Source organism: Abramis brama, assembly GCF_963993115.1.
Source record: "Abramis brama genome assembly, chromosome: 11".
Taxonomy (NCBI): domain Eukaryota; kingdom Metazoa; phylum Chordata; class Actinopteri; order Cypriniformes; family Leuciscidae; genus Abramis; species Abramis brama.
Window position 1 is genome coordinate 2,698,739 of NC_139973.1, and position 27,604 is coordinate 2,726,342.

Genomic DNA, 27,604 nt, shown 5'->3' on the forward strand with positions numbered 1-27,604 from the left:
CTCTCTCTCTCTCTCTCTCTCTCTCTCTCCCCCTCCCTCTCTCTCTCTCTCTCTCTCTCTCTCTCTCCCTCCCTCCCTCCCTCTCTCTCTCCCTCCCTCCCTCCCTCTCTCTCTCCCTCCCTCCCTCCCTCTCTCTCTCCCTCCCTCCCTCCCTCTCTCTCTCCCTCCCTCTCTCTCTCTCTCTCTCTCTCCCTCCCTCTCTCTCTCCCTCCCTCCCTCCCTCCCTCCCTCTCTCTCTCCCTCCCTCTCTCTCTCTCTCTCTGCCTGCTAATCACATTAGCCTGGAATCACTATAGAGGATGTTGATCTTTTGTCTGTGTTTGTTTGCATGGTTTGCAAAAATGTTTTATGAACTCTGCATTCTGCTTCTGTTTGCTTAAAGGATGCTTTGTTTGCTTATAAGGATCATATTGCTTATATGTTAGTCTTTTTATTTGGCAATTTGGCTGAGCATCAAATCATCATATTAGAATGATTTCTGAAGGATCATGTGACACTGAAGACTGGAGTAATGATGCTGAAAATTCAGCTTTGATCACAGGAATAAATAATTAGTGAATATATTCACATAGAAAACACAAAACAGTTACTTTAAATTATAATAATATTTCACAATATTACTGTTGTTTTCTGTCATTTTAATCAAATAAATGCATCCTTGGTGAAACCGAAGAGACTTCTTAAAAAACGAAATCTTTAAAATGTTTAAAATGATTCCAAACTCGCCAAGACAGATATTTTCCATCAATATTTAGTTTTTAAGCACCTCAGGATATATATGCCTTTTGAAAATTCTGACTCTTGTTTGTTTTGAGTAAAGCTATCATTGAATAATTAAACCAAATGCATCTCTTCCCTTTCTCGAGTTGTGAGAGCCAAAGTAACGCTTTAAATATTTAAGATTCAATGCTTTGCCCACAGTTTCAAAACTCCTCGGATGCATGCACAAATAATATGATGCTTGTACGAGTCTTACTATAGTTTTAGAGGGAATGTTTGAATGATTTACCAATCTGGTTTCTGACAGTGTCAGATAATAGACACACAAAGCTGGCGGCACCATCATATTCAAAAAGAGATTTGCATTTCCAGAAGGAAATAACAGCACTCACAAGGCAGCAGAAGAACAGTGTCAAAGTTTTGGGTAACTTTTAGGCTTTAGTTCTGTAATCATCTTGAACGACATGAATATCCTTTCCTGTGATTGAAGGAACATGTGTGTGACATGCGGTCTTATTGTACATTGACAGGCCTCTCGATCTCTGGTTAAAATGCCTCCATGTGGCAAAAGTGCTGTATAAATGGATGGTTGTGATTGATGCATTGGACCACTGATGGAAAGGTTATGTCACTGGGTTTGAACTCCGGCATTCTGACGTCCGAGCTGATTTGATTTGACGTCGCTCATCTTCTCTAGAGGAGTCACGGCATCTAATGCACAAAAACACATCGAGGTATTCTAAAGCGCATTAGGAAGGGGATAGTTCAAGTCAATATGTTTACATTGCATGATAGTTTTTGATCCAATTACATAATTTTGCAATGCATCATGGGAGGAGTAGTTGATTTCAAAGTTTACAGACACATTTGGTTCAAATCAAAGCCTGGGTTGTTTGGTTTAGAAATCTTTAATGATGGATTCCTATGGAGAAAATGAATGGGAAAATTAGTCCCCGAACCAAGGCTGCTGTAAACGTGGATGCTTCACTTTTTAATAAAGTACTAGAGACTAGAAAAAAGCACACCGTGTGTAAAGGATTTGCTGAAGAAGATACGCCAGATATTAGGTACTTCATAGCTGCAAGCGCTTTACGCACATTGTCACAGTCTGAGAAGGGACGAGAGGAGAAATGGGGCGTTCTGGTCTATTTTAAACAGATTGACTTTAAATATTCAAAATGAAAATGAATCTGCTTTTACTCAGTGTTAAATTGAATAAAATGGGATTAATATCTAATCCCCCTCTGCACGTGTTTAGTGTGCTTAGATTTTGAGATTTCTGCACTGCCTCAATCCATCGGCAGTCTGTGGCTTTTGATGCCATAAACTTCTGGGCCCATATTCATAAAGAATCTTAATGCAAAGACTACCCAGTGACAAAATTCTAAGAAAATTCTTAGAAATGTGGGCGTTTACTCTTAAAATTAAAGAAAAAATCCTAGTAAAGAAAAAAGTAATTCAGGAAGCATCTTAACCCTTAAAAGAGGTTTTAAGGTTAAAATTGTTAGGAGCACGGACGAGGACTTTTAAGAGGCTTAAGAGTTTCTTTAGCAGAGGAGAAAATGGCAGAAAGACGAAGAGGGAGAAGAAATGTGTTGCAGACAATGGATGACAGTGAGTTAATAAGATGCTATAGATTAGATCGTGCAGGGACCATGTTTGTGACAGATCTTTTTAGAGACACGCTAATATCTCCTGCACAGCGCAGAAATGCCATAGCGCCAGAAATGAAAGTAATCACTACATTACGATATTTGGCAACTGGGAAAATTCCATGTTTGATACATTAAAACCAACATTCAAACCACCACTTAAATAGACATGCCAACAATCAGTGTAATTGGAAAGAGTGGAACAATTTTTATCATTCTAAGCAATCAAATACCTTATAGGAAATCAACAGCATGGAAAATAAAAAAAGGATTTATATACACATATAGGCCTATAATGCGTGTGTGTGTGTGACTCTGAGAGAACGGTCAAATAGGAAAAATTACGCATGTAATTTCAAAGTGAAGGCTTAGAATAGACCCTATACTTAAAATCACTTTTTTTTTTCCTTCTTGGACAACCAACCAATCACAGTCTTCAAAAGATTGTGTCATACATAGCAACGGGGTCAACCCCGCCTCCTCACTAAGATAAAAGTTTTTGTCTTTTCCTTACTCAGAGTTGCTCTCAGATCGGTCCCGAATCGCTTTTAAGCTAAGACTCCTACGTAAAAGTTTTTAAGCTAAATTAAGAGTTTTCTGAGAGGATTCTTAGAATCTTTATGAATACGGGCCCTGATTTTTGATATCTGATGAAAGGAAGAATTCACCCAAGAATTCATTTAGCGGAATATTCATGGGCGAATACCTTAAAAATATTTAGTTTATGCATGCCATCTTTTTTTTTTTGTAGTCTTTTTAAACAGTTGTATCATGCATTTACTCTTACAGAAGCATTTACTGAATAAAATGCTGCCAGTGCAAGTCTGGAGCACAATAGCAATAGTGATGGTTGCAAGAATATGCATAGTTGTCCTATAAAACACCCTGGATAGGGACTTTTTAAGTACGTCTTTGTCAAAGTGCATGAAATATATCCCATGTAAATCCTTGCGGGACTTCCTCGAGGATCACGGTTGCGGGCCATTGACTTTTACAACACAACATTACCCACCTCTTTCTATTTTTTCAGCCGTTAGTCAAATCTAAGCCCATGTTCTTCATTTTTAGCTGGGGCGAATGAAAAGTGAATCAAGTGTTGAGAGGAATAACTTTTCATGTGAAAACACTTTGGCTTTTATGGGAGCACTAAACGATTGATAATGCAGAGTGATTTGGGGGCGTTGGGTGCGTGCGACTCTGACAGGGTTAAATAGAGGAGAAAGTGAGCGCGCGGGGCCGACTGCTTTAGCGCACTAGCACAAATCTCCTTTACGACTGCAGCTCTTAAATAGCTGTCAGTCTCTGGTCTTGCATGAGCTAACCTCTCCTGGCCATCTGCTCCGTCTTCTTCACCCTGGTGTGTGGCTGGCAGACTCAAACACACTTTCTTGACACCATTAAGTGGGTCATTGCTGTTATGCAGTGCCTTTTTGAACTCTTTAGCTTTTATGAATATGCGTGTGTGTTCGTTTAAGGAAGTTTTATGCTCGGAAACTTCAACTTTACTAATTATAACTTTACTAATTATTCGCACGATGGCAAGAGCTTAAAGGAATTTTTGGGACTTTAGCTTATTCACCGTATCCCCCAGAGTTAGATAAGTCCATACATACCCTTCTCATCTCCGTGCGTGCCGTAACTCTGTCTGACGCACCCACCGCTAGCCTAGCTTAGCACAAAGACTGGAGGTAAACGGCTCCAGCTAGCATACTGCTCCCAATATGTGACAAAATAACGCCAACATTTTCCTATTTACATGTTGTGATTTGTATAGTCAGAAAGGTAAAGGTATACTAAAGGTAAAGAATGCTTAGTTCCTTTAAAACATATATATATATTTTTATTTTATTTATTTTTTTATTATTAAAACCAACAAACTACAATAATGCATAATAATTAAATCAGCTGTTGCCAATTGGGTGATTAATGTGCTTGACTGAAAATGCACTGTTACAAAGGAAATTAAGTCTATTTTAAGACTATTAAAGTTTTTTTAGGGGTTGTCAAACGATTAATCGTGATTAATCGCATCCAAAATAAAAGTTTGTTTTTACATAATATATGTGTGTGTACGGTATATAATTATTTTCTATATATAAATACACACACGTGCATGTATATATTTAAGAAATATTTGCATGTATATACTGTGTATATATATTTATATTATATATAATTTATATTATATATAAATATTGTATATATAAATAACACATTTGTCTTAAATATATATATGGATGTGTGTGTATTTATATATAGAAAATAATTATATACCGTACACACACATATATTATGTAAACACAAACTTTTATTTTGGATGCGATTAATCGCGATTAATCGTTTGACAGCCCTAGTTTTTTTGTGTGTATCTCATTTGTATTTTGCAGCACAATATTACCCTAATTTTGCTGCTGACAAATTGTTTTTAAATATGTTTTTTAAAAATGTGTCAGGTTTTCAATGCAAAAGTTGATGACTAAATTACATGAGCTTAATATTTGATCCAATATATTAAAATATATATATTTGACTACATGTAAATGCATTCCATAGCAGGGATGACTCAAGTGCATCTATGCATACATCTTACCATCAGCGAGGGATGAGGAGGCAGCAGCTTCCCACGCAGTCTTCCATAAAGCCGAGCACATTCAATTTAATTTTACTTTAGAGGTTCGCGTCCTTTGCGTATGCATTTTTCATTGGCTATTTACTCTGCTTTTGGTATGGCAGAGCACTCATGCTTCCCTTGGCTCTTCCATGAACAGCTCTTCATCTCAAACCTTCTGGATTGTAGATTTTCAAACGGATGACATCCGATCGAAGATCACCTAGTGGGTTAATCTCACTCCCACCCTGAGATAAGTCTCTTGACCAGAGGTGTCCACTGTGGGAATCATATGGAGAGCTTCCACATCAGCTTTTTGTTTGTTCTATATTTTATGATTGTGCCGATCTAGGCTTGTATGTGTGGAGACGCTACCCGAGGAGAACAATCCGGCCCGGCCTGCCCTACACGAGCCATGTTTAATCCACACACACACACACACACACACACACACACACACACACACACACACACACACACACACACACACACACACACACACACACACACACACACACACCTCATGTCGCTCTGCAAATATGAGCAAGAGGTGGAGGATGCTGTGGGTGTAGGGCACGTCTGCTGAACTCTAGTGCTGTACGTGTGATTACTTCCTAGGGCTGAGCGCTTTCCTTCTCACAGAAACACTCGCTGGAGTCGCTGGTCAAGGAGTGAATCACGCTGGGAAATGTTCAGGTCAGATTTCACCGCAGTGCTTCACGTAAAGTCACTGCAGTGCACGGATTCTCATGGCTTATTATTTTTATATTTATTGCATTAGGACATTTTTTAGGATTAGGGTTACTGTAATGTAATACAGTCACAAAAAACATCTTGCCAAGACTCAATGTTGTTTTTTTAATTAAAACCAGCATACTAATTGAATCAGCTACTGACAATTGATTAATTAATGTGCTTAATTGTTATGAAAAGAATGTCACAAAAGCAAATGTAGCTTGTTTTTAATACCAATAAGTGTTTATGTTTTTATGTTTTGAGGCAAGATAAGACCCAGACATTTCTCAACACCCTTTTACTCAATGTTTCATATTTAATTTTACTATATATGTAGAAATGAAAGGGGTAATTAAACACATTTTTGCAGATGAGAGCTGTAAATATTCATGACTGTGTAACTGTTTAAGTTTAGAATAATAAAGACTTTATTTTAGGCACATGCATACAGTAATTAGTTCATCACTAATTATTATAGCATTTCTTTATGAATACAGCTGTATTTCAGATATAGATTCATAAAGAAATTCTAAATGCTATATATATACAAATGCTGCATATATTCTCCTGAGAAAAAGACTACTTTAGAGTTTCACAAGAGATCTCAACAATTTTTTCAAACGTTGCTCATTTTTACCAAGATACCAAAGTCTTTAAGTGTCAGAAGTCTCAGCATGAACTCAAATATTTCTCATCATATTTTTAGAGGCCAAATGATCTCTTGCCTAGTTATTTTTCTTCAGAGCAAAGAAAGAGCAGCCGTTGAGCAAAATAATCTTTCCTCTATGATGAAGGATTGCTACTGCATCTGTAACCGATAGCAAAGAATAATCTGTTGCTAAAACTCTGCATGTATTTTTATATTTTTTCTCTCACACATGACATTTGTTAGGCTATTTTAGATTAGTTTTCTTAGCGTTTGCTTTGCTGTCCTTTTGAAGCTATTTTAGTAAATTAATAAATGAACGACTAAGTAAATATTAAATAAAGGTTGCACATATTGAATTCCCAGCCCACCCTTGCAGGATGCTATATAGTGTGTGTGTGTCCACAAAGATGGCAATATCCAAAATCCTGAAATCGTTTGGTCCCCATGAGGAAAACAGCTTATAAATCAGACTAAGTGATGCTTTTTGAAAATGTAAAAATGCAGAAAGTTTAGTGTGATGGTAGGAGAATATACAGTTTGTACTGTATAAAAACCATTATGTCTTTGGAAAGTCCCCATAATACATGAAAACACAACATATGTATGTATGTGTGTGTGTGTGTGTGCGTGTGTGTGTGTGTGTGTGTGTGTGTGTGTGTGTGTGTGTGTGTGTGTGTGTGTGTGCGTGCGTGCATGTGTGGGTTATAACTGTGAAGAGCTGGATCAAGGGCTGCAAACATGTACTTTTTCCCCTTCCATCTACTTCTGGAGCAATAATTGCACTTGGTAGAACACACAGAGAGCACAAACACACTACTATTACACTCCCGAGCAGCCTTTTCCTTATCTCAGGCTTGAAACCTTTAATGTTTTGGAAATGAAGCAGACCACACTTACAAAAAAGTGCAGTACCATGGTATTGGATGGTAATGTTATACTTTATACGATGCCATAGAATAACTGTTTTTGGTTCCCTAAAGAACCTTTCAGAACAGGTTTTAAAATAATCTTCTTTTTTTTAGTGTGAAGAACATTTTAAAAATCTAAAGAACATTTTTTCCACTATAAAAACCTTTTATGCTTGAAAAGTTTCCATGGGGGAATTTTTAAAATTGAGTTTTTTTCTTTTCAGAATTCATGTTTATATGTCTATGTGGTGTTTTTAATATGCTTTAAGACAAAGCATGTGTAAATTCATAAGTCAACACCATTGCTGAGTATTTTCTCCTTAAAACTGCAGTGAACCAAAGACAGTCTCAAAAACACGCTTTTGAAACCACCCCTGTTCCCTACCGTAAATATGTAACCAATCCGGTTAACGTGTGAGGCGGGGCTTTTTCTATCATTATTTCTAAGGATGCTGATTGTTAGAAGGCAACTGTCTAAATCTGAGATGGCGAACGGAAATGTGGTTTGTGTAACATCAGCAACACATCATTAGCTGTTTGATATAGTCAAGACAAAGGATAATCATATCAGTTACCATTATGTGTCGACTTTTATTCAAATTCTGAATGGATTATAGCCTATAAACTTGCAAATACAGCTTTTACAATCACTAAAAGTTCTCACAAAGTTCTATTATAATCAATAATCTAAACTGCACAAAGAATCTCTTATTCACATCATGCCTACACTTTGTTAATGAGAGGATTCGCTAGCATGCAGAACGTGTGTGGATTCTGACTAAAATAAACATGTCTGATTGGTCACTGCATTCAAGAGATCAACAAACATGTCTGTGATTGGCTACATTGCTCACCGCTGCAAAAACATGTGGTAAATAGAAATATTGATGTTCTCCAGAGCGCAAACACAAATATGCACAGGAGTGTTTGCCAAATCCATTTCGTCAATATGATATTATTACAGTATCAACTGAGGGTGCTCTTGTTTTCCTACCTATGTAATTCGCTCTCTCTCTCCTTCTTCTGAATCAGATTTGGGTTCAAACATATATGGCTGTATAAAACCATAGTGTTTACTACAGTCCGAGTGTATTGTAATCCGAGCTGCTGTGAGTGGGTGGAGGCGGAGACTAATTTGCATATTCGTATATCCACATATACTAATAAACCAATGGTGTAGAGTTACATTCAAGCTATTTTAAAGAATAAAGATATTATTTTCACAGGAAAAAAACACAAAAAAAACATTTAAATATGTCATTATCAAAGGGATACAATTATTGACTGCAGACGGACATACTAAAGATAAAGAACCTTTATTTTTTAGAGTTCAAAGAATCAAATCATGCACACTTTTGTTAATGCATCAAGGTTGAGTGCTTTTTTCTTCGGCTGATGGTGGTAAATAGTTTCCAGTAATATAATTGTGTATGTCTCAAACTTCTCAAGTGTGTTTTCCTTTTATGCGTTCCCAGGAGCCACCGCAGGACTCATAAACCAAGATCTAATGACCTGTTAGTGAATCCGAGGCTGTGCATTAATAAGAGACGTTGCTAGAGCTTGCTCATCCTGTTTGAGTGTAAACACAATAAAATAGCATTTGCATTTATATAGTTTTTCACTAGTGGCATTACTAGACTCAGGGAGGGCCGTCGGACAGCTCCATGCTGATTATTACCTGTGGAAAATTAAGATAAGTAAGTAATCCCATGAAAGGAAATGGCTCCTGCATCTCAACTCCCAGTTAACAAGAGAAATGCTATCTTACAGTCGGGTTTTTTAATGCAATGCAAACAGTTTTCAAAGTTATCCTAGAGCAGAGTAGGCGTCCGTGATCTTTTGAAGATCACTATGAAAGCGTGTGGGGTTTTTTTTGTTTAGTTTTTTTCTGAAAATGGTTGGCAGTTGTTTGTTGTTCTGAATGGCGATCCGCAAAGACTTTTTTCTTGATATACCAGCAAATCTTCCTCGCGGTAGCTTTGCCTCCACAGCCCCATTAGGCAAAATAGAGTGCTATAAACAAAACTGAACTTGAAAGAGTGGCCGTACACAGAAAACAGCAAATGTATAAGAATACCCTGCGAGTTTTATCCGAGTGTTTGATGTTTGCTTCTGTTCACGCCACGGCTCAGGCCACGAAACGGATGGAAGGTTAGAGAACGCGAAAAGCTATCAGACTGATACCGATCGGGGTGTTTGGCTTCGGTGAAAGTGGTTAGCTTTAATGATAAAACATTGTCCTTTTCTGTAAGCCCTCATGGGAGGCGGCTTTTGTGACTGAAGACAAACGAGATTTTGACACTTCCTGTTAATTAACCTAATTAGCATAGGCCTATTATGTGTCCGGACAGTATCGTGACAGGCCTCCGTGAGAGACTGCAACCATGACCTTTAGTGGACACCACCAGCTGTCACCAATTACCTGCAGACCGATCGGCCTGGATAAAAGCGCTGGAGTTGTCCTTGAGCGCCGTTTCTTCACTACATATGCAGTCCCGAGCACTGAAGAGGCTCTTAAAGGAATAATTTGAATAAAAATGTATATTCTGTCATCGTTTAACTTGCCACACAACTGATATTGCCACTTTTTGACTATGCCGATGTTGTTTATCAAAATGCATCTAAAACTAGCCTTCTACCCCTTAATACAGCATACAATAATCTCTGTAGATTTATATAATACTCATCACTGTGTAATGTATAATTCACTTAAATGGCCCTCACTCAATATAAGAAGACACATACATTGGTTGCAACTCATATTTAAATGTGTACATTTTAGCTATCCTCAATATCTACAACAGCTTCTGGTGCCATATTCTTCAATTCATAACCTTAGGCATTCTACACAATATATTTTTTTCACTCCTACAGTCAAAAAAGCAATAGGAAAGAGAGCATTTATATTTAAGGCTCCTTCAGACTGGAATAACTTACCTTCAAACATACGATCTTTAACATCATTTTACATATTTAAAAATAGTTTGTCTTCTTATTTTGAGCTAAATTGTTCTTGTTTCAGATGATGATATACCTGTATATAATTTACAAGTCACTGTATTTTTTATCTATGTTATGTTTTGGTTGGCAAGTATTTGTTCACAGCCTTTGTGTGGCTATCAAGTGGTTGTATTCACCTAAATACTTATCTTTTTGATGTTTTTTTGTTTTGTTTTTGCTGTTATTGTTGTTGTTTTTGTTGTAGTGTGTTGATTGTAGTATTGTTTATGTCTTATTATTCTATTGTAATGTGTTTGATTTGTCCCTTGTTCTGTATTGTATTGTATTGTAAATTAGGACCCCCTCGAAAACGAGATGGTTCATCTCAATGGGTTTATCCTATTCAATAAACTTATATATATATATATATATATATATATATATATATATATATATATATATATATATATATATATAGGGCTGTCAAAAGATTAATCGCGATTAATCGCATCCAAAATAAAAGTTTGTGTTTACATAATATATGTGTGTGTACTGTGTATAATTATTTTGTATATATAAATATACACACATGCATGTATATATTTAAGAAATATTTACATACATATACTGTATATATTTATATATAATTTATATTATATATAAATATAATTTTTTTATATATAAATAACACATTTTTCTTAAATATATACATGCATGTGTGTGTATTTATATATACAAATTTAATTATACACAGTACACACACATATATTATTTAAACACAAACTTTTATTATGGATGCGATTAATCGCGATTAATCTTTTGACAGCCCTAATATATATATATATATATATATTTACTCACCTTGATGTTTCAGACCTGTTTGCTGAAAATAATGTTACAGTATATAAAGCGTCATGACATGAGAAATCAAATTTGCCTTGATCTTTTGACATATAAGAGGTCTTTGTACCAGTAAAACATCCTGCAAGTTTCAGAGCTTAAAACATCCTCCTCATTATAAACTGTAAAAAATTATCGTGATTTTAACAGTAAAAGACTGTAAAAATGCTACAGTGAAAAACTGTTAATTGGTTAACAGAAAGTTTCCTTACTATATACGGTAAATAACTGTGATAGATATAATGGTACATTTAATGTCATTTTACTGTAAAATACAGTTTTTGGAAGTAAAAATGAACAAGTCATTGTATAATTTACAGTGAAAAAACGTAAATTGACATTCCCACAATTCCCTGCGTGACACTTCACATTTGATGTATTTTTGTTGAAAAAACTGTTTTGTCATAGTTTTCTTAGTTTTTTTATAATCAGTTATGTACATTAGGGTTGTATGTTACATTTAATGTTGTTAAATTAATGTTTATTGTATTTTTAAAATTTCATGTGTGTTACCATGATGGTGTTTAATGTTTGTGTGAATGACACTGTGCACCTTCTATATATATTAATATTAACTTTCTTGTGGAAGAACTACTTGTGATGAGCTTTGATTAATCATGTGACTCTCATTACTGCTGTGATTGTTGGTTTGTCAGTGTAATACTATGGTACAAAACAGATATTAATACTTCAACAGTTTTTTTTTTTTTTTTTACAGTGTAGTTATGTAAATATCACTGAATCCCAATTCACATGTTTAAAATGTTAAATTTACTCCGTAAGTATGTTTACGGTTTGATGTGTTTTTTTACAGTATTGTTCTGGTAACCACAGCTGCCAGTTTATTTCCGTAAAAACAACAGGATTTATTTTACAGTCAGCATTTATTTAACGCAGTGTCTATTTACACTAACTCCGCCCACTGACGTCTGGTTGGGCCAGACAAAATTGCGTAAGAAGCTAGATTGCCAACAGTAGCAATACTGTAGCTGTAAGGCGTGTGACAGAAAGTTTTGATGCAGTTCGGAAAGGTATTTATTTTCAATAAAAATTAAGAAAATTTCCGAAAGTCGAAAAAAAAAGTGTGTTTAACAATAGTGTTTATCGGTTAGGGGTTAGTGTAGGGAAGGCTTTATTGTCCCAATAACGCGGCATCCATTTACTAATTTTAATAAATATAATCATTTACACTCTATGTTATTATTACACACCGTTTAATGTACAACAACACTGAGGTGCAAATAGAATCTGCCACTATTTATAAGTATAAATCGCTTCTAACTACAATTTACACTTATTGCAAAGAAAATACTGCTATTTTTACATAGTGTGAATATAATCTACCGCTATTTTCACCTAGTGTAAATAGAATCTATTGCTACTTGGACTTATGCTAAGAAAATATGCTATTTTTATTTAGTATAAGTCAAAATGCTATTTTGACTTAGTGTAAATAGCCGTTGTCTTTATTTAATCAAGCTCCAAAAACTGCTTGTTTGGATATTGCGTGATCTGTGACGTCACATACACACAAATACATTTGCATATGCCCGCCTCCAGAGCAAGACATCGACGAATAGTTATACATCATCGCACCACTGGCGTTCAGTCACTTAACAGCTGCCGTTTGAGTGTCGCGTCAAAAGCCATTATAATGACTGACGCTGTCTACACTGAGTGTTCACTTTCTGACGTACTGGACAATTTTAAATTGAAGTCATTATTCACTGATGATGTTCCATGAAACTCTGACATCTTATTTCCGTCCACATTCAGATTTTTTCAGGGAATACCAACCAGATTTCAGTCTGTTCCTTGCACACAGGTATCACATCCCTTCAGAAGACTTTAATGTCCTTTTTGTTGCTCGACAGCATGGTGACTATAAGCAATTGTTGTATATAAAAGAGCTTTGTAGAGATTCCTGCAATATTCTCCTTTTGTGTTCCACCGAAACGAGAGAATCGTACAGGTTTGGAATGACATGAGGCTGAACACTCCTCCTTTAAACTCTGTGTGCCTTATCTTCTCCCCGTCTTCGTTTTCCGGGCTTTTCGTGCGAGAAGATTGCATTTCCCCCTCAGGAATAAGGTCCATTAAGTTTTATAGGCTGCAGGCTTTGCTTTAGTTAAAACGTGTGACTAAACGTAAATATGTGCTTTGTATCGGGAGCCAGGAGGCTGTTGAGATGCACACAATTGGCTCAGGAAATGCATTGAATAAAATGAATAAATAAAGAACAGCTAAATGCTCTGGAAACGCTTACAACTTGATGGAAATGAGGTCTATGAAAATATTGTTTTACTTGATGAAACAACAATCTAACGTAAAACAATTGATGTGTTGAATACAGGGACGTCAGTGATGAAGGTTATGGCCTCAGACGCGGATGACCCGACCTATGGAAGCAGCGCTCGGATCGTTTACAGCGTCCTGGACGGAGAGAGATTCTTTACTGTTGACCGACAAACCGGTAAGCACATCAGTTTGTTCTCTACATAATCATTTCTAATGAATAGGAGCATTTATAATCATGTCGAAAGCCTTTTGCATGTGATCCACAAATTGGATACTACTTTTAATTGGTGCATTTGCATGCAAACATCACGGTGTAAAGTTTTGCACGATGACTTACTCTCACTTTCAGAAACTTTTCAGTTGTTGACTATTAGTTTTTTGTCATTCTAGTGAATTGGCCACTGATTTTAAGCCATCGGACAGACAGTCATTCTAGTAGAAATAGTTTTCTGGTGCTTGCACTATAATTTAGTGTAGGTTATTTTCCAAGGTGTTTGTAAGTGCACCAGCACTCAGCACTGAGGTTTGCCAAAAAAGAGTTCCTAGAAATGTAGCAAATTGTCTGTTGAGTGAAATTTTGTTCTTAGTAGAAATATAGAGTGCAACAGGGTTCAGGAAGAAGAAAAATGCACAGAGAATTAGATTTTTAGCATTGATGTATTAAATGAGTGATGGCATCAATTAATACATTAATTTATTATTTATTTATTTAAAGAAAAAAAAATGAAATAGCTAGATTCCCGTTGAAGAATCCTCAAGTTAGATCTAACTCTTCATTGAAGTCCTTCCTTTTGGAGAAAGTAAAGAGACAAATATATCATATACTACTGTTCAAAAGTTTGGGGTCTCTTATGCTTACTAAAATAAAATGATTTCTATTGTATTATTGTAAAAATGTATTTTATTCCTGTGATCAAAGCTGAATTTTCAGCATCATTACTCCAGTCTTCAGTGTCACATGATCCTTCAGAAATCATTCTAATATGATGATTTGCTGCTCAAGAAACATTTATGATTATTATCAATGTTGAAAACGGTTATGTTATATTTGCAATATAAATCTTCTCTTTTTTAACATTATAAATGTCTTTACTAACACTTCCTTTCTGAGCGACCCGAAACTTTTGATAAGCTGTGACTTTTTATGGCCCGATACAAACTATAACCGATAAAGTTAGTTATAGTTGTAACAGTATTTTTTACAATTTAAAATAACGGTTTTCTATTTTAATTCATTTTAATCTTTACTGCCCTTTTGATCCGTTTAATGGATCCTTGCTGAATAACTTTTAAAAAAATCATATTGACCCCATGCAAGCCTTTGAACGCCATCGTGTTTTACACCTTTTCATTTATTATAAATGAGTGTGTTTTTGAATGCTGTGAAAAATATTTTCAGTTTCCTCGCATGAAATAATTATAAAGAGTGTAGCATCAGAATGTTTTTCTGCTGGCGTGAGGTTTTAGATGAGTTATATGCAGCGGTGTAAGTAAACATGAACTGGTCGTCATCACTGGAATCTCCCGGGAATATCTCAGCGTGTGTTGCCTGCGTTCATCCCCGGGGAACTAGCACTAAACTTTTAATGATTTCTTTTTCGGGCCGGCGGGCACGAGACCTTAGAGCACCGGATGATAAATGGCTTGGCTTGTGCCACGTTAACCGCTGGACTTTTTGCACGCTCTTTCCCTCTGATCTGAGGACAGTTAGATGAGCTGGAAGAAGATGAGCTGCGTGTTTTGACCTCGTTTCTTTCTCTGAACCTCCAGAAAACCAGCGTTATAATCCCTGGACGGGGCATTCAGTCTTTGACACGGGATATATAAAAAGGCTATTTGAGGAGTTTGATATTAATATCAATTTATTAGATCCGGTGTTTTTGAACTACGGTTTCTCATCTCATGTTCTCCAAATGTTCGAGCCGTTTGATGATATTCTCATTTGCTTCTGCAATTTTCTCAAATGAGAGGAGCTTTTCAACCTCTTGCTGCCCTGAAATTACCAGAATATGGACATTTTCTCTCAGAAATTGCTAGTAAATTGCACAAATAATTACAAAGAAATGGCGAGTCACACATTAAATAAATGTGAAATTTTGAAGTGGAAAGACTGAAATAGTAAAGCGTATTTCAATAATCTTTGCTTCATTTACAAGTTTGGAACTCCAGAGGAAGATTTTAATGCTCTTTCAAAGCTCATTAAGTCTCCAATATTTTTTTTTTTACATGCCTTTCCAGAAAAATACACATGATTGAGACCATCGTTGAGAGAAACTAAGAATATAGAGCTATAAAATGAATCTGGATAGCAGCTCAGATCAATTTAATCATGGATGAATTTGATGAGAAATGTGCCAGATCTCTGACTTGGATTGCAGACTTCATTCTGAGCGTTGTTGGCATCTAGAAGAGAAAGAAGAGAGATTACTGTGGTCTTTTTACCAGGAAAAACATCTGAGAAGCAGTAGACTTAAGCAAAATTCTCCATTTGCTTTCATTGAAACAGTTGAGATATTAAGGTGATCTCATTTGTGTTCATCCTGCCCGATGCCTGACCCTAATCTAGCCAGAACTCCATGTTTCCTTCAGAAGTCTTTCAGGTGGAGTGCTTTGCATTGGCTCAACTTCAGACTGTACTTGTAATGGATCTGACCTCAGGTCAGCGGCTTTATGTGGTTGAAGAGAGAAAGAGAGAATTGTGCTCTGGACTCTTAAAAGCAGCACACGTATCTTTTGCAGCGAGCTCTTTGCACAGATGTACTCTTCCACACAAACATTGCCGATGGCTAGCGGTTCCTCACTGGGAATGCAGAGTTCCTCAGCGGTGTGACGAGAGAGAGAGAGAGAGAGAGAGAGAGAGAGAGAGAGAGAGAGAGAGAGAGAGAGAGAGAGAGAGAGAGAGAGAGAGAGAGAGAGAGAGGAGAGAGAGAGAGAGAGAGAGAGAGAGAGAGAGAGAGAGAGAGAGAGAGAGAGAGGAGAGGGAGAGGAAGAAGAAATGCAGATAGAAACAAAGCAAAGAAACTGACACAGACAGCCAGACGAGCGTTTGTTTGTTGCACAAACCCACAAGGAGAGCCATGGTTCATGTTTTTGTTTTTTTCCGTTGTTGACTACAGAAACACAGCACCTTTTTATTATCTTTTGTTCAGAATGTTTCAGAATAGTGTTGTTTGGAGCATGAAAACACGTCTGGGTCATTTTTCACCCCACAGTATTTTTTTAGCCATTAAGATTTTTTTCTATTGTGACATATTCTAGAAAATTCAAGCACTTCCTCTCAAATGCACAGTTTTACTTTTTAGATGGTAATATTTATTGTACTTTCTTCAATTTATATATATATATATATATATATATATATATATATATATATATATATATATATATATATATATATGTATGTATGTATGTATGTGCATACCTCAAAAGGTAAAAAGGATTTTTTCTTTTTTACATTTTTTGTGTTTTTTTTGCATTGTGACATTATTTTCATCACATCATATATCATCATATATATATATATATATATATATATATATATATATATATATATATATATATATATATATATATATATATATATATATATATATATATATATATATATATATATATATATTCAATGCAAAATAAACTATAATATAAAAATATATATTAAATTATATTATATTACATTATATTAAAATGTTTATGTTTTTGTATTTTTGTTATGAACATTTGTATAATTAAAAAATATATATATTCCTTTTTTACATTTGAGATATTGGTCCTATTTTTTGCATTGTTTTTTAATGCATACTATATAATAATATAATATGAAATTAATTATGTTTGTTATGTGCTTTTTTTAACAAAAATGTTACAACTATTCCTGTTTTTACTTTTGAGATATTGGTCCTGCATTGTTTTTCTAATGCATAATATACAATAATATAATATGAAAATTATATTATATGAAAATTATATTATATTATATTATATTATATTATATTATTTTTTATTATTTTTTATTATGTTTTATTATATTATATTATTTTTTTATTATTATATTATATTATATTATATTATATTATTTTTTTATTATAGGACATCCAAAACCAGGATGTTTTAAAAGCCATATGTCATTCAAAGTCTGTAACCCACTAGCTTTTCTGGTCTGGTCACTGGTCCTGGAATCAAGATATTTTGGGAGTGAAATAAAGACAATGTCTCTGTGTTACTCTGAAGGACTGCAATTATCCTTTGTTGCCATGGCATTGGTTCGACTCAGGCATGGAAATTATGAGAATGGTAAAGGACACACGCCAGCCTGACACTCCTGCTGCGTTGGTCCATTTCAGATCAAAGAAAAATCAAAATTCGCCTTTTCCCCCCCCAAGAATGGTGGCAAAAGATAAACACAACCTGTTGCGTATAACCTTTCCTCGCTCTCTCTTCTGTCCTGATGTCACAGGAGCTCGACTGGATGCAGAGAATTTGACACGAAATATGACAAGCCACTAAAAATCACTGTCACTCAAACCGCAGGATATGGTTTACAGTAAAGATGAGTGAAAGATTTCATCAGCCAGGATCTTACATCTACATTAAAGACCCGCTGAAATCCCCATCAAAGCTTTGTGATGATTCATCTATGTTGATAAGAGTAGCTTGTTCTATCTGCACTAATCTATAATTATTTCTACTCAGAACCACCGGTTAGAAATGCAGTCCGACGAACATTACGTAATGTTTTTTTATCAAAAATGTTGGTTGGTTATTATAAAAAAATTATTATTATTATTTTTTTTTTAAATCTAATCTGTGTGAACACTTCATATTGTCAGACAGTTGCCTATCTCATATAGCTAAAAAATATTTTAGTATTATTTGCTATCATTTATTTGTATTGGCTTTTTATATTTTCAGTTTTCTTTTTAATTTTAGCTTAATTATTATTATTATTATTTTTTTTTTAATATCTCTATTTAGCTTTATTTTTATTTCAGTTTTAGTAATTTTAGTACTTCAATTTAAGATTATATAATTTGAGTTAGTTGTTATGGCAACTTTTCTAATTTGCCTTATGTTAGTGTTATTTATATAGCCTTCTATTATAGCATTTATTAGTATTTTAAATCTTCAGCTTCAGTAATTTTACCAAATTTGATTATTTTGTAAATATTTCTATTTACACTCAAGATTTACGCATTTCAATTAATAGTAAAATTGCATCAAATTGAATTGAATAATCCTTGCATACTATTAAATTTGTAAAAAAATAATCTTAAACTTAAATTTAAACATTTTTTTTATTTTTATTTTTTTATGAATACGAATCACATAAATATATGTAAGGATTATTCAATCCAGTTTGATGGAAATTTACTATTAAATGAAATGCATAAACCTTGAAAAAAGGCTTTTTTTGTTTTGTTTTTTTGAGTGTAGCTTTATTTGTTTATTTGTGTGTGTATGTTTAGGTTATTTTAGTACTTAATTTATTTAAGTTAGTTGCCAAGGCTACATTTATATTTTATTTTATTTCAGCTTTATTTCACTGAACAGTTTTAGTTAAAAATATTTGAAATCACCAAGCAACTGAATCTTCAGTTTAAAGAACATTTTCTTTAAACTGAAGATAATGCTGAAAGCAAAAGAAGAGGAACTAGTGGCTTTAAGCACGTAACGTTGCTCGTGTGACCTTTTCAACACCCATTTACCCAGCCTCTCTCTCTCTCTCTCTCTCTCTCTCTCTCTTCTTCTTCTTTCCTCTGGCTTCAGGAGTGATCCGGACAGCCGTGGCGGATCTCGATCGCGAGACGCAGGACCGTTATGAGCTGGTTGTCAAGGCAACGGATATGGCGGGCCAAATGGGTGGTCTCTCTGGTTCTACCACTGTGACCATAGTGATCACGGATGTTAATGACAACCCTCCACGCTTCCCTCAAAGTGAGTGTGTGTGTGTGATGTCAGTCAGCCGCACGCCGTCAGAGTCGAGTTTATGTCTCTCAGCACTGTCCTCCATCACATTTTATGATGGCTCTGAGGAAAATGGCCTTGGAATTTTAAAGTTGTGATTTCCAGGCCTACAAAAAAGATATACTCCTTGTTTCTAGTCTAGTCCCAGACTAAATGCATGTTTGAGCTGTTTTAACTCAATGCAACTTCCACTGATATCTTAAAATATATGTGCAGTGCCATTGTTTTGTCTTCAGATGCACACCAGTAATGTTTTTTTTCTATGGCACATTTATAAAAGCTACTTAAATGTCCTGGTTTAATCTAAGACCCATCTGTGAAACCAGGCCATAAAGTTGAAAAAATTAGTAAAACTTCACAATAAGGTCTCAATTGTTAACATTAGTTAATGCATTGGCTAACATAAACTAACAATGAGCAATATATTTGTAAAGATTTTATTAAGCTTTGTAAAAAAATAAAAAAAATAAAAAAATTTAATTGTTCATGTTAGTTCACAGTCTTTCTGTTCATCCATCCATCCATCCATCCATCCATCCATCCATCCATCCATCCATCCATCCATCCATCCATCTATCTATCTATCTATCTATCTATCTATGTATCTATCTATCTATCTATCTATCTATCTATCTATCTATCTATCTATCTATCTTCCTTGTCTTCATATTTTGTGTTGTTTGTTTCTTCTTGCTGTGGTTTGTTGTTCCTGTAAATCGCTTTGAGAATGCAACTTTTAAAGGCGCTATATAAAATTATTATTATTAAATGATGTGCAAGTATTTTTTATTGTAGTTCATGTTAAATGATGTAGTTAACTAATGTTAACAAGTAAAACCTTATTGTAAAGTGCTACCATATAAACGTTATGATTATGAATAATCAATCAGACTTAGCATGAGTGGCAGTTTATCCATAAAACTGTTGCACACATTATGTGGAGAAAAATATACAGCAATGGAGAGGCAACCTTTAGGAAATTCTTGTCAACAGTGCATTAATATAGAACAGTGATTAAACTGACCGGAACTACCTGTGCATTAACCGGTTTTATTGCACCTGCCAGCCAATCAGAATCAAGTATTCAGACAGACCATGGAATAAGTTGTTTAAAAGGAATTGTTTACCCTAGACTGAAAGTTTTGCCATTATTCGCTCTCCCTCATGCCGTATGACTTTCTTTCCTCAGGCAACAAAAAACAAGATATTCTGAATGTGCTATAGTCCTGCTTTGTTTTTTTGTGCAATTACAATGAATGACACTGGGAGCGTTGAAGCTTTGAAACAGATGCAAAAGCACTTTAAAACTATCATAAATGCATATACAAAAAAAAAAAAAAAAAGATGACCCAAATTGAAGTCGTTATTGATTGATAACCTTTCTCTCTAATGAGCTGATTCATTGAGTCAGTGAAGAATTGGATCAGTCTGAATCATGAACAAATCATTTAGACTGGTTATGTGAACTGGATATATTGATATAATGGAAAACATTCAACTCAAATGAACGATTTGTTCACAAATCAGACCTGAATGTACCATGACTAGCTACTACAATGCACAAAGCAAGTGTATGACTTCAGAAGACTTGAACTATAGCATATAAATGCTATTTTGTCACTTCTATGGTGCTGTTTTGTCAGTTTGTAGCTTGACAGTCCCAGTACTATATATTGCAAAGAGCCTCCAAGATCATCTTGGTGAGGATGAGTAATTGATAACAGAAGTTTTGAGGTCGCTGTATTCCTTCAAATGACCGACTCTGATTGAAAACGAATGGCTTCTTTGTTGCTGTAAATGGCTGTCAGTGTGAACGCCGCTAAAGCTCTGCTGTCAGTTCTGAAGGTCTATCAAACGTCCCGTCGGCCAGAGCCTGTCAGGCGTATGTGTTCGGTCATTACCATTCAAGACCCAGTCCAAATCTGGCAGACTTGGAGCACGAAATAATTCCACTGGCTGAAAGAACTTTTCTGATTAGAAATATAGCTTGTTGATTTTAGGTAGATCTTATCTGTGTAAGGCTGTACTTTCTAGGCTATTATATATTTTTAATATATTTGTTACATGATATAACTGAATGTACACTACAGTTCAAAAGTTTGGGGCCGGTAATTTTTTACCTTCTTAATTTTTTTTAAGAAGTCTCTTCTGCTCATCAAGGCTGCATTTATTTGAACAAAAATACAGTAAAACAGTAATATTGTAAAATATTATTACCATTCAATATAGCTGTGTTCTGTGTGAATATATATTGTAGAATGAAATTTATTCCTGTGATCAAAGCTGAATTTTCAGCATCATTACTCCAGTCTTCAGTGTCACATGATCCTTCAGAAATCATTCTAATATGATGATTTGCTGCATTTCTTATTATTTTTCTTATTACATCTTCGATTCTTTGATGAATAGAAAGTTTGAAGGAAATACATAATAAATGTCTTTAGTCACTTTTGATAAATTTATTGCATGAATAAAAGTATTAATTTCATTAAAAAAAATTGCTTGTGTTAGTTTGGTAGTCTAAATCTTATTATACTAAACCTATGTAGAATTTTGTGCTCCCAGTGTTGCATCATAATGCCTGATTTTCTTGAATTACTGTATATATATATATATATATATATATAAAAAATGAATCATATAATGATGTTACAGTACATTCTCAAAAGGTATATATACAATTGACAGATATATGTTTTCAATCAATGTGCTTGACTTATAGGGCCCTATTTTAACGAGTATCAAATGTGAAACGCAGGTAACTTTGTGGGCGGATCTCGGGTGCTGTTGCTATTATACCGGCGGGACAAATGACTCTTGCGCCCGACGCAAATCTAAAATGTGTTGGTCTGAAGTAGCTTCATTACTCATAGGTGTGGTTTGGGTGTAACATGAAATAAACCAATCAGAGCTTCATCTCACATTCCCTTTAAGAGCAGGCACGCTTGTTCCATGGCGGATTGCTATTATAACGGCGGATTTGCCAGGAGCGGTTCACAGCCGAGGAGACCGACGTTCTCGTCAGGGCCGTAAAACACAGAGAAGTGACATTGGGGATGGAGAAACACACCCAAATTAGCTTCGGTTAAACAGGCGTATAATAATTTGGGTAAATGTGTAAGCTAGATTTATGCCTATTTTTTCACATCTTCATGGACACCACAATGATTTCCCTCGTGTGGAATATTGTTCCTTGTAATTATGTATGGTTTGCAAAAATGAAAACTGCTGCATCTGTGTAGATGAGAGAAGCAAAGTGTATGTGCGTTGTGCACACGCTACATTGATTATGGCCAAGCATGCGCCCTTAAAATAGCATCTGAATAACATGCGCAACGCGCCACTGACTTTAGACTCGGTTTCTCCTGGTCAGTGGTGGAATTGTTTTCTGAAACTGCAAAATAGCACCAGGGAACGTTTGCGCCGGAACACGCCTCCTCTTTTCACTGAACCGCCCCCGGGAGCGCAAGTTCATTCCCTAGTTTACTGACGTGCGTCTGTGGAGGGAAAAGTCCGCTGTGCGACGGGTGCAAAATAGGAATGATACATGCGTAAGTGTACAAAGTCAATTGCGCTGGGTGCAAGATAGGGCCCATAGTGTATGTGGTGTGTCTCAGACAAATAAAAAGCACTTTGTCTCATTGCTCACATCAGAGCTGACCATGTGGGCAACGCTTTAATACATTTCATGTCTGGAAGCAAGACTGTGTGTGTGTGTGTGTGTGTGTGTGTGTGTATGTGTGTGTGTGTGTGTGTGTTTGCAGCCACACCATATAAATAGCAATGAAACACATTCAGGTATTATTTCCCTTTTCTGCTGTTCTTCCGCTCTCGCTTTCCATTTCCTCCAGAGGAAAAGCAGCATTACCTTTATTACAGCAAAGAGACTCGCTGTAATACTGTCTCGCATGCCCTGATGTCTGTTTTTCTCCATATCTCGATGACTCTCCTCTTTTTTTCATCTCTCATTCTCTACAAAAGCCTCATTTATGCCAGTTTTGCTGTAGCATCTAATTCATTAAGCTGCTTTTTGCGTTGTGGGCCAAACTGAGATCTTTATACTCCGCTATGACACATACTGCACTCAAACATATTACATATGGACATTATGTAAGGCCAAGATGCTTATTAAAATGAGGTTTGTCATTGTGCTGTGTTCTTGAAACTGCTTCAAAGTAAATACAGCGTAACAGTCGGCTTCAGGGTGTGAACAGCACATTCTTGTTCTCCAGAGTAATTGATTCTTAATGATTACATACGCAGACTTTCTTTCTTTCTTTGTGACAAAAGAGTCTATTTCAAATAAATGCTGTTCTTTTGAACTTTTTATTCATAAAGTATAACAAAAATATCACAGTTTCCACAAAAACATGAAGGAGCACAACTGTTTTCAACATTGATAATAATCATAAATGTTTCTTGAGCAGCAAATCATCATATCAGAATGATTTCTGAAGGATCATGTGACACTGAAGACTGGAGTAATGATGCTGAAAATTCAGCTTTGATCACAGGAATAAATTACATTTGAAAATATTTTCACAGAGAAAACAGTTATTTTAAAGTGTCATAATATTTGACAATATTTCTGTTTTTACTGTATTTTTGATTAAATAAGTGCAGCTTGGTGAGCATTTGCTACTGCTATATTGGTGCATATAAAATGAAAATTATTAAAATATATATTTTCATTTAGTGAAAAATGGTACAAAAACATTAACTAGATTTTTACTGTGACTGAAGAAAATACAGTTTTTAATTCATTTAGATCAAATACATACATACTTAGAAAGTATATGTATTATTATATATTATTATATAAATATTATCAAAAGGTTTTTATTTTTTATTTTTTTATTTTCCAGTCCTAATATGCATGCATTCTCACCATGAATGTAACAGAAATGAAAGTTGTGCCCTGTGTCTCCCTCACAGAGATGTATCAGTTTTCGGTCTCTGAGGGTGCCAGCGTTGGGACGCCTCTTGGCCGGGTGATCGCGACAGATGCAGACATGGGTGAGAATACGGATATGAGTTACCTGATCAAAGATGAGGAGGGGGGGGAGCTGTTCAGGGTCTCGACCGATGGAGACACACAAGAGGCCGTCATCACCATCAAGAAGGTAGATGGAAGAACTCTCAGTCGTGCCATTTCACGCTCTGAAGGTCGTCCTGCCCTTCATGTGCCCGTATTGTGTGTGTGTGTGTGTGTGTGTGTGCGCGTGCTTTCTGATGTTCAGTGCAACTACTGTTTTATAACATCAAGCAGTGATTCAACAGATGTGCACAGATGCACAAAAGTGCACTTCAAATCTTACATTGAAAAATATTAATTGTTTTTCTATGACCCTAAAAAAGCCTGTCATAGAAAAATAATTGACCCTTCGCTAAGCCCCGCCCTCCTTAGTTACTGTTGCTACGCCTGTCAAGCTTTTGCGCCTGGCACGTCTATTACAGTATGTATGCACTGGTTTCAGACATTCCTAAGGAGATAATTAGTCATTTTTGGCGAACAGGTGAAAATATGAGAGAGCAAGACAAAAGGGACTGCAGTATGCATTCGAGGGCTATATCCATGACATAATATGCAACCGATTAGAGAATAATTTCATCAAAATTGAAGCTATAAAGCCTAACAGTTATAGGTCCCAGCCCAGCGCAAGCAGCAGCCGCCTCATACGCTGACCATTCAAATGGGAACAGCTATGTTCGTGCACAGCAGGGTGAGTGAAATTTGAAAATCTAATATTTATAAATCAAACAGCTTATCCATAAGTATTGTGGAATAAACACAAGACATTAGCCTGACCACTTTGCAATGACAACATTCTCCCGCTTATATTTGTAGTGCGCCAGGCTACTGCTCAGTGCTCACACGCCGTGGGTCACATAAGTGACTAACGTTACTGTTATGAACTGATTAAGTTTGCATACCAACCTTTTCCTTGGAGATCTCCGGCAAGCCCCCTGATGTTCCCTCCTTTTACTAACTACCTTTTACTTTTACGTTACTAGAACTAACACAAGGAGAGTCGCGATCGGATTGGGGTAGGGCGGCCGTCGATTAACAAAATGCTGAAATATATTTTTAAGTAACGCAAGTCAGTGAGCCTCCGTCTTGCCTTTAATCACACTTGATCCACGAGCTGAACAATAACTTTATTCTAGAGCTGCTATAAAGCCAAAACACTTTACTTTTAATTTCCTATTATTAATGTAAAGCTGCTTTGGAACAATCTACATTGATAAAAGCGCTATATAAATGAAGATGACGCCCCGCATTTCTCCCCTTGGGTTTTAGGTTTCGGGAAGGGAACAAAATCCACCACCCCGTCCAAACTTTTAGGATACCGGGTATCAGATTTGCACAATCCATACGCACAACGCTTCGGCATGTTTCCCTCGCTCAAAGCTTGCCAGACCTCCCGTGCCTAGTTACGGTTGCTAAGCCACGATTGGCCATGCGGTTTTCGGGCGTGGCTTAGCGAAGGGTCAATTATAGTCTGGATTTTTTTTTTTACTGTTTATTTAACCAAATAAAAAAAAAAAAAAAAAAAAAAAACTAATTTGCATATGTGTTTTATGTTTTGTTTCACATTTGATATATCAGGCTTTTAAGGCTCATATGATATAGTGAAAATATGGAGCTCTTAATATAATTTTATTTTTGGCCCAAACTGAGCAAAAAATAAATAAATTTGGTGCAGATGTTGATATTTCTATGGTCAAGAAGTAAGATGAAATTCTGATAGCTTGTAAATTAATTAGATTTTTATAACACTATAACAAACTACTTACATAAAATGCATAGAAATATCAGTCGTCACTCTATTTCTGCAAATAAAATGTCTTAGTAAGATATTTAAATGCTTAGTTTATGATCAAAGCTCTGTAGTTTTTAAAACATAATGCAATGCAAAACAATGATGATTGAGAGATGAACAAATAAACCTTCCTCAAAAACCTAATGATCATATTTGATACTCATGATTTTTCTAAAAAAATATGTATGGATAATCAAATAAACCGAAGTTGCTTCAGTCAAGTAAGTGCTCATCTTGAAATATAACCAACAACATGAAAGTTATATACTTTATTAAAAAATCAGTAAAGATTTCACTGCAAAAAGACTTGTGAAGCATGAGCTGAAGGTGGACGTTTGTACAATTATACTAAAAATATTTTTACTTGCTAAAAAGTCTATTAATCAGACGACAGAAGGCATGTAGTGTTACAACATGTTATTGATCCTTAATTGTCTCTTTCGTTCCAGTCTCTAGACTTTGAGAGCAAACGCACACATAATGTGGTCGTAGAGGCTGTAAACAAACACGTGGACCCTCGTTTCAAGGATCTCGGGTCTTTCCGGGACCAAACCATCGTGAGGGTCAGCGTGTCGGATGTGGACGAGCCTCCCATCTTCATCCCTCCGACCGGCACCATCATGGAGGTTCAGGAAGATGCTCGGATGGGTGTGCGGGTGGGAACCGTGATCGCAAAAGATCCGGATATGGAAAAAGTCCCCGTCAGGTACAGTGTGGCCCGCAAATAAACCGTACATCTGAATTTACACATGAGGGTTTCATTTGGAAATATGTCACTTTAAGGAGCTAAAATGGCTTGCAGATGCTTTATGTTGACTGATTGTGATTGTAATGTTGTTTATAAATGTATAAATCACGTTAAGAAACACTGCAGCCTTAAATATTTAGTAGTGATTTGCCCAGACATTTTTAGAAAAATTGTTGCATGGGCAAAACTTTGTTGCACAACTCTGCAACTATAGATCTTACAGGGTTTTTTCATTTAAATACATCATTAAGCTTGGCAGCCACAATGCTTTATCAGCTATTTTATCACAATGCACAACGTCAGTGACTGTGAGCCTCAATGAGATAAAGTGAAAAGGCAAAACAGTTTGTTTGTTTGTGTTTGTGTGTGTGTGTGTGTGTGTGTGTGTGTGTGTTCACACCCTGGCCACAGTCCACTTCTTAGTTTAGACAAGGATCAATTTCTTCCATTGAAGAGCCTATTACTGGAGATATACCGAGTCACGGAAGCGTAACAAAGTGTGGCTCTTGGAATTTGCTGGCCGGAGGCTTTTCCCATCAAACTATGGGCACCTTGGCACACACAGTTATCAACCTGCCATCCTTCTTTACAAACACACATGCACAGTCCAGAAAAGCTTCTTTATCTCGAGGCCTTGGAAAGCGTGTCAAAAGTCTGCTCA

General features: G+C 35.7%; 1 protein-coding gene across 2 annotated transcripts in view; it reads left to right on the forward strand.

Moving 5' to 3' along the window:
- The window catches only part of cdh22 (cadherin 22), a 195,134-nt gene that overhangs the window by 107,010 nt on the left and 60,520 nt on the right, over positions 1 to 27,604 (forward strand). For both annotated transcript variants that reach the window (XM_084128131.1, XM_084128132.1), the window contains 4 exons: positions 13,466 to 13,585; positions 19,174 to 19,341; positions 24,307 to 24,494; positions 26,645 to 26,901. In XM_084128131.1, the coding sequence (XP_083984257.1) occupies positions 13,466 to 13,585; positions 19,174 to 19,341; positions 24,307 to 24,494; positions 26,645 to 26,901 (733 nt within the window). The remainder of the gene's footprint in view (positions 1 to 13,465; positions 13,586 to 19,173; positions 19,342 to 24,306; positions 24,495 to 26,644; positions 26,902 to 27,604) is intronic.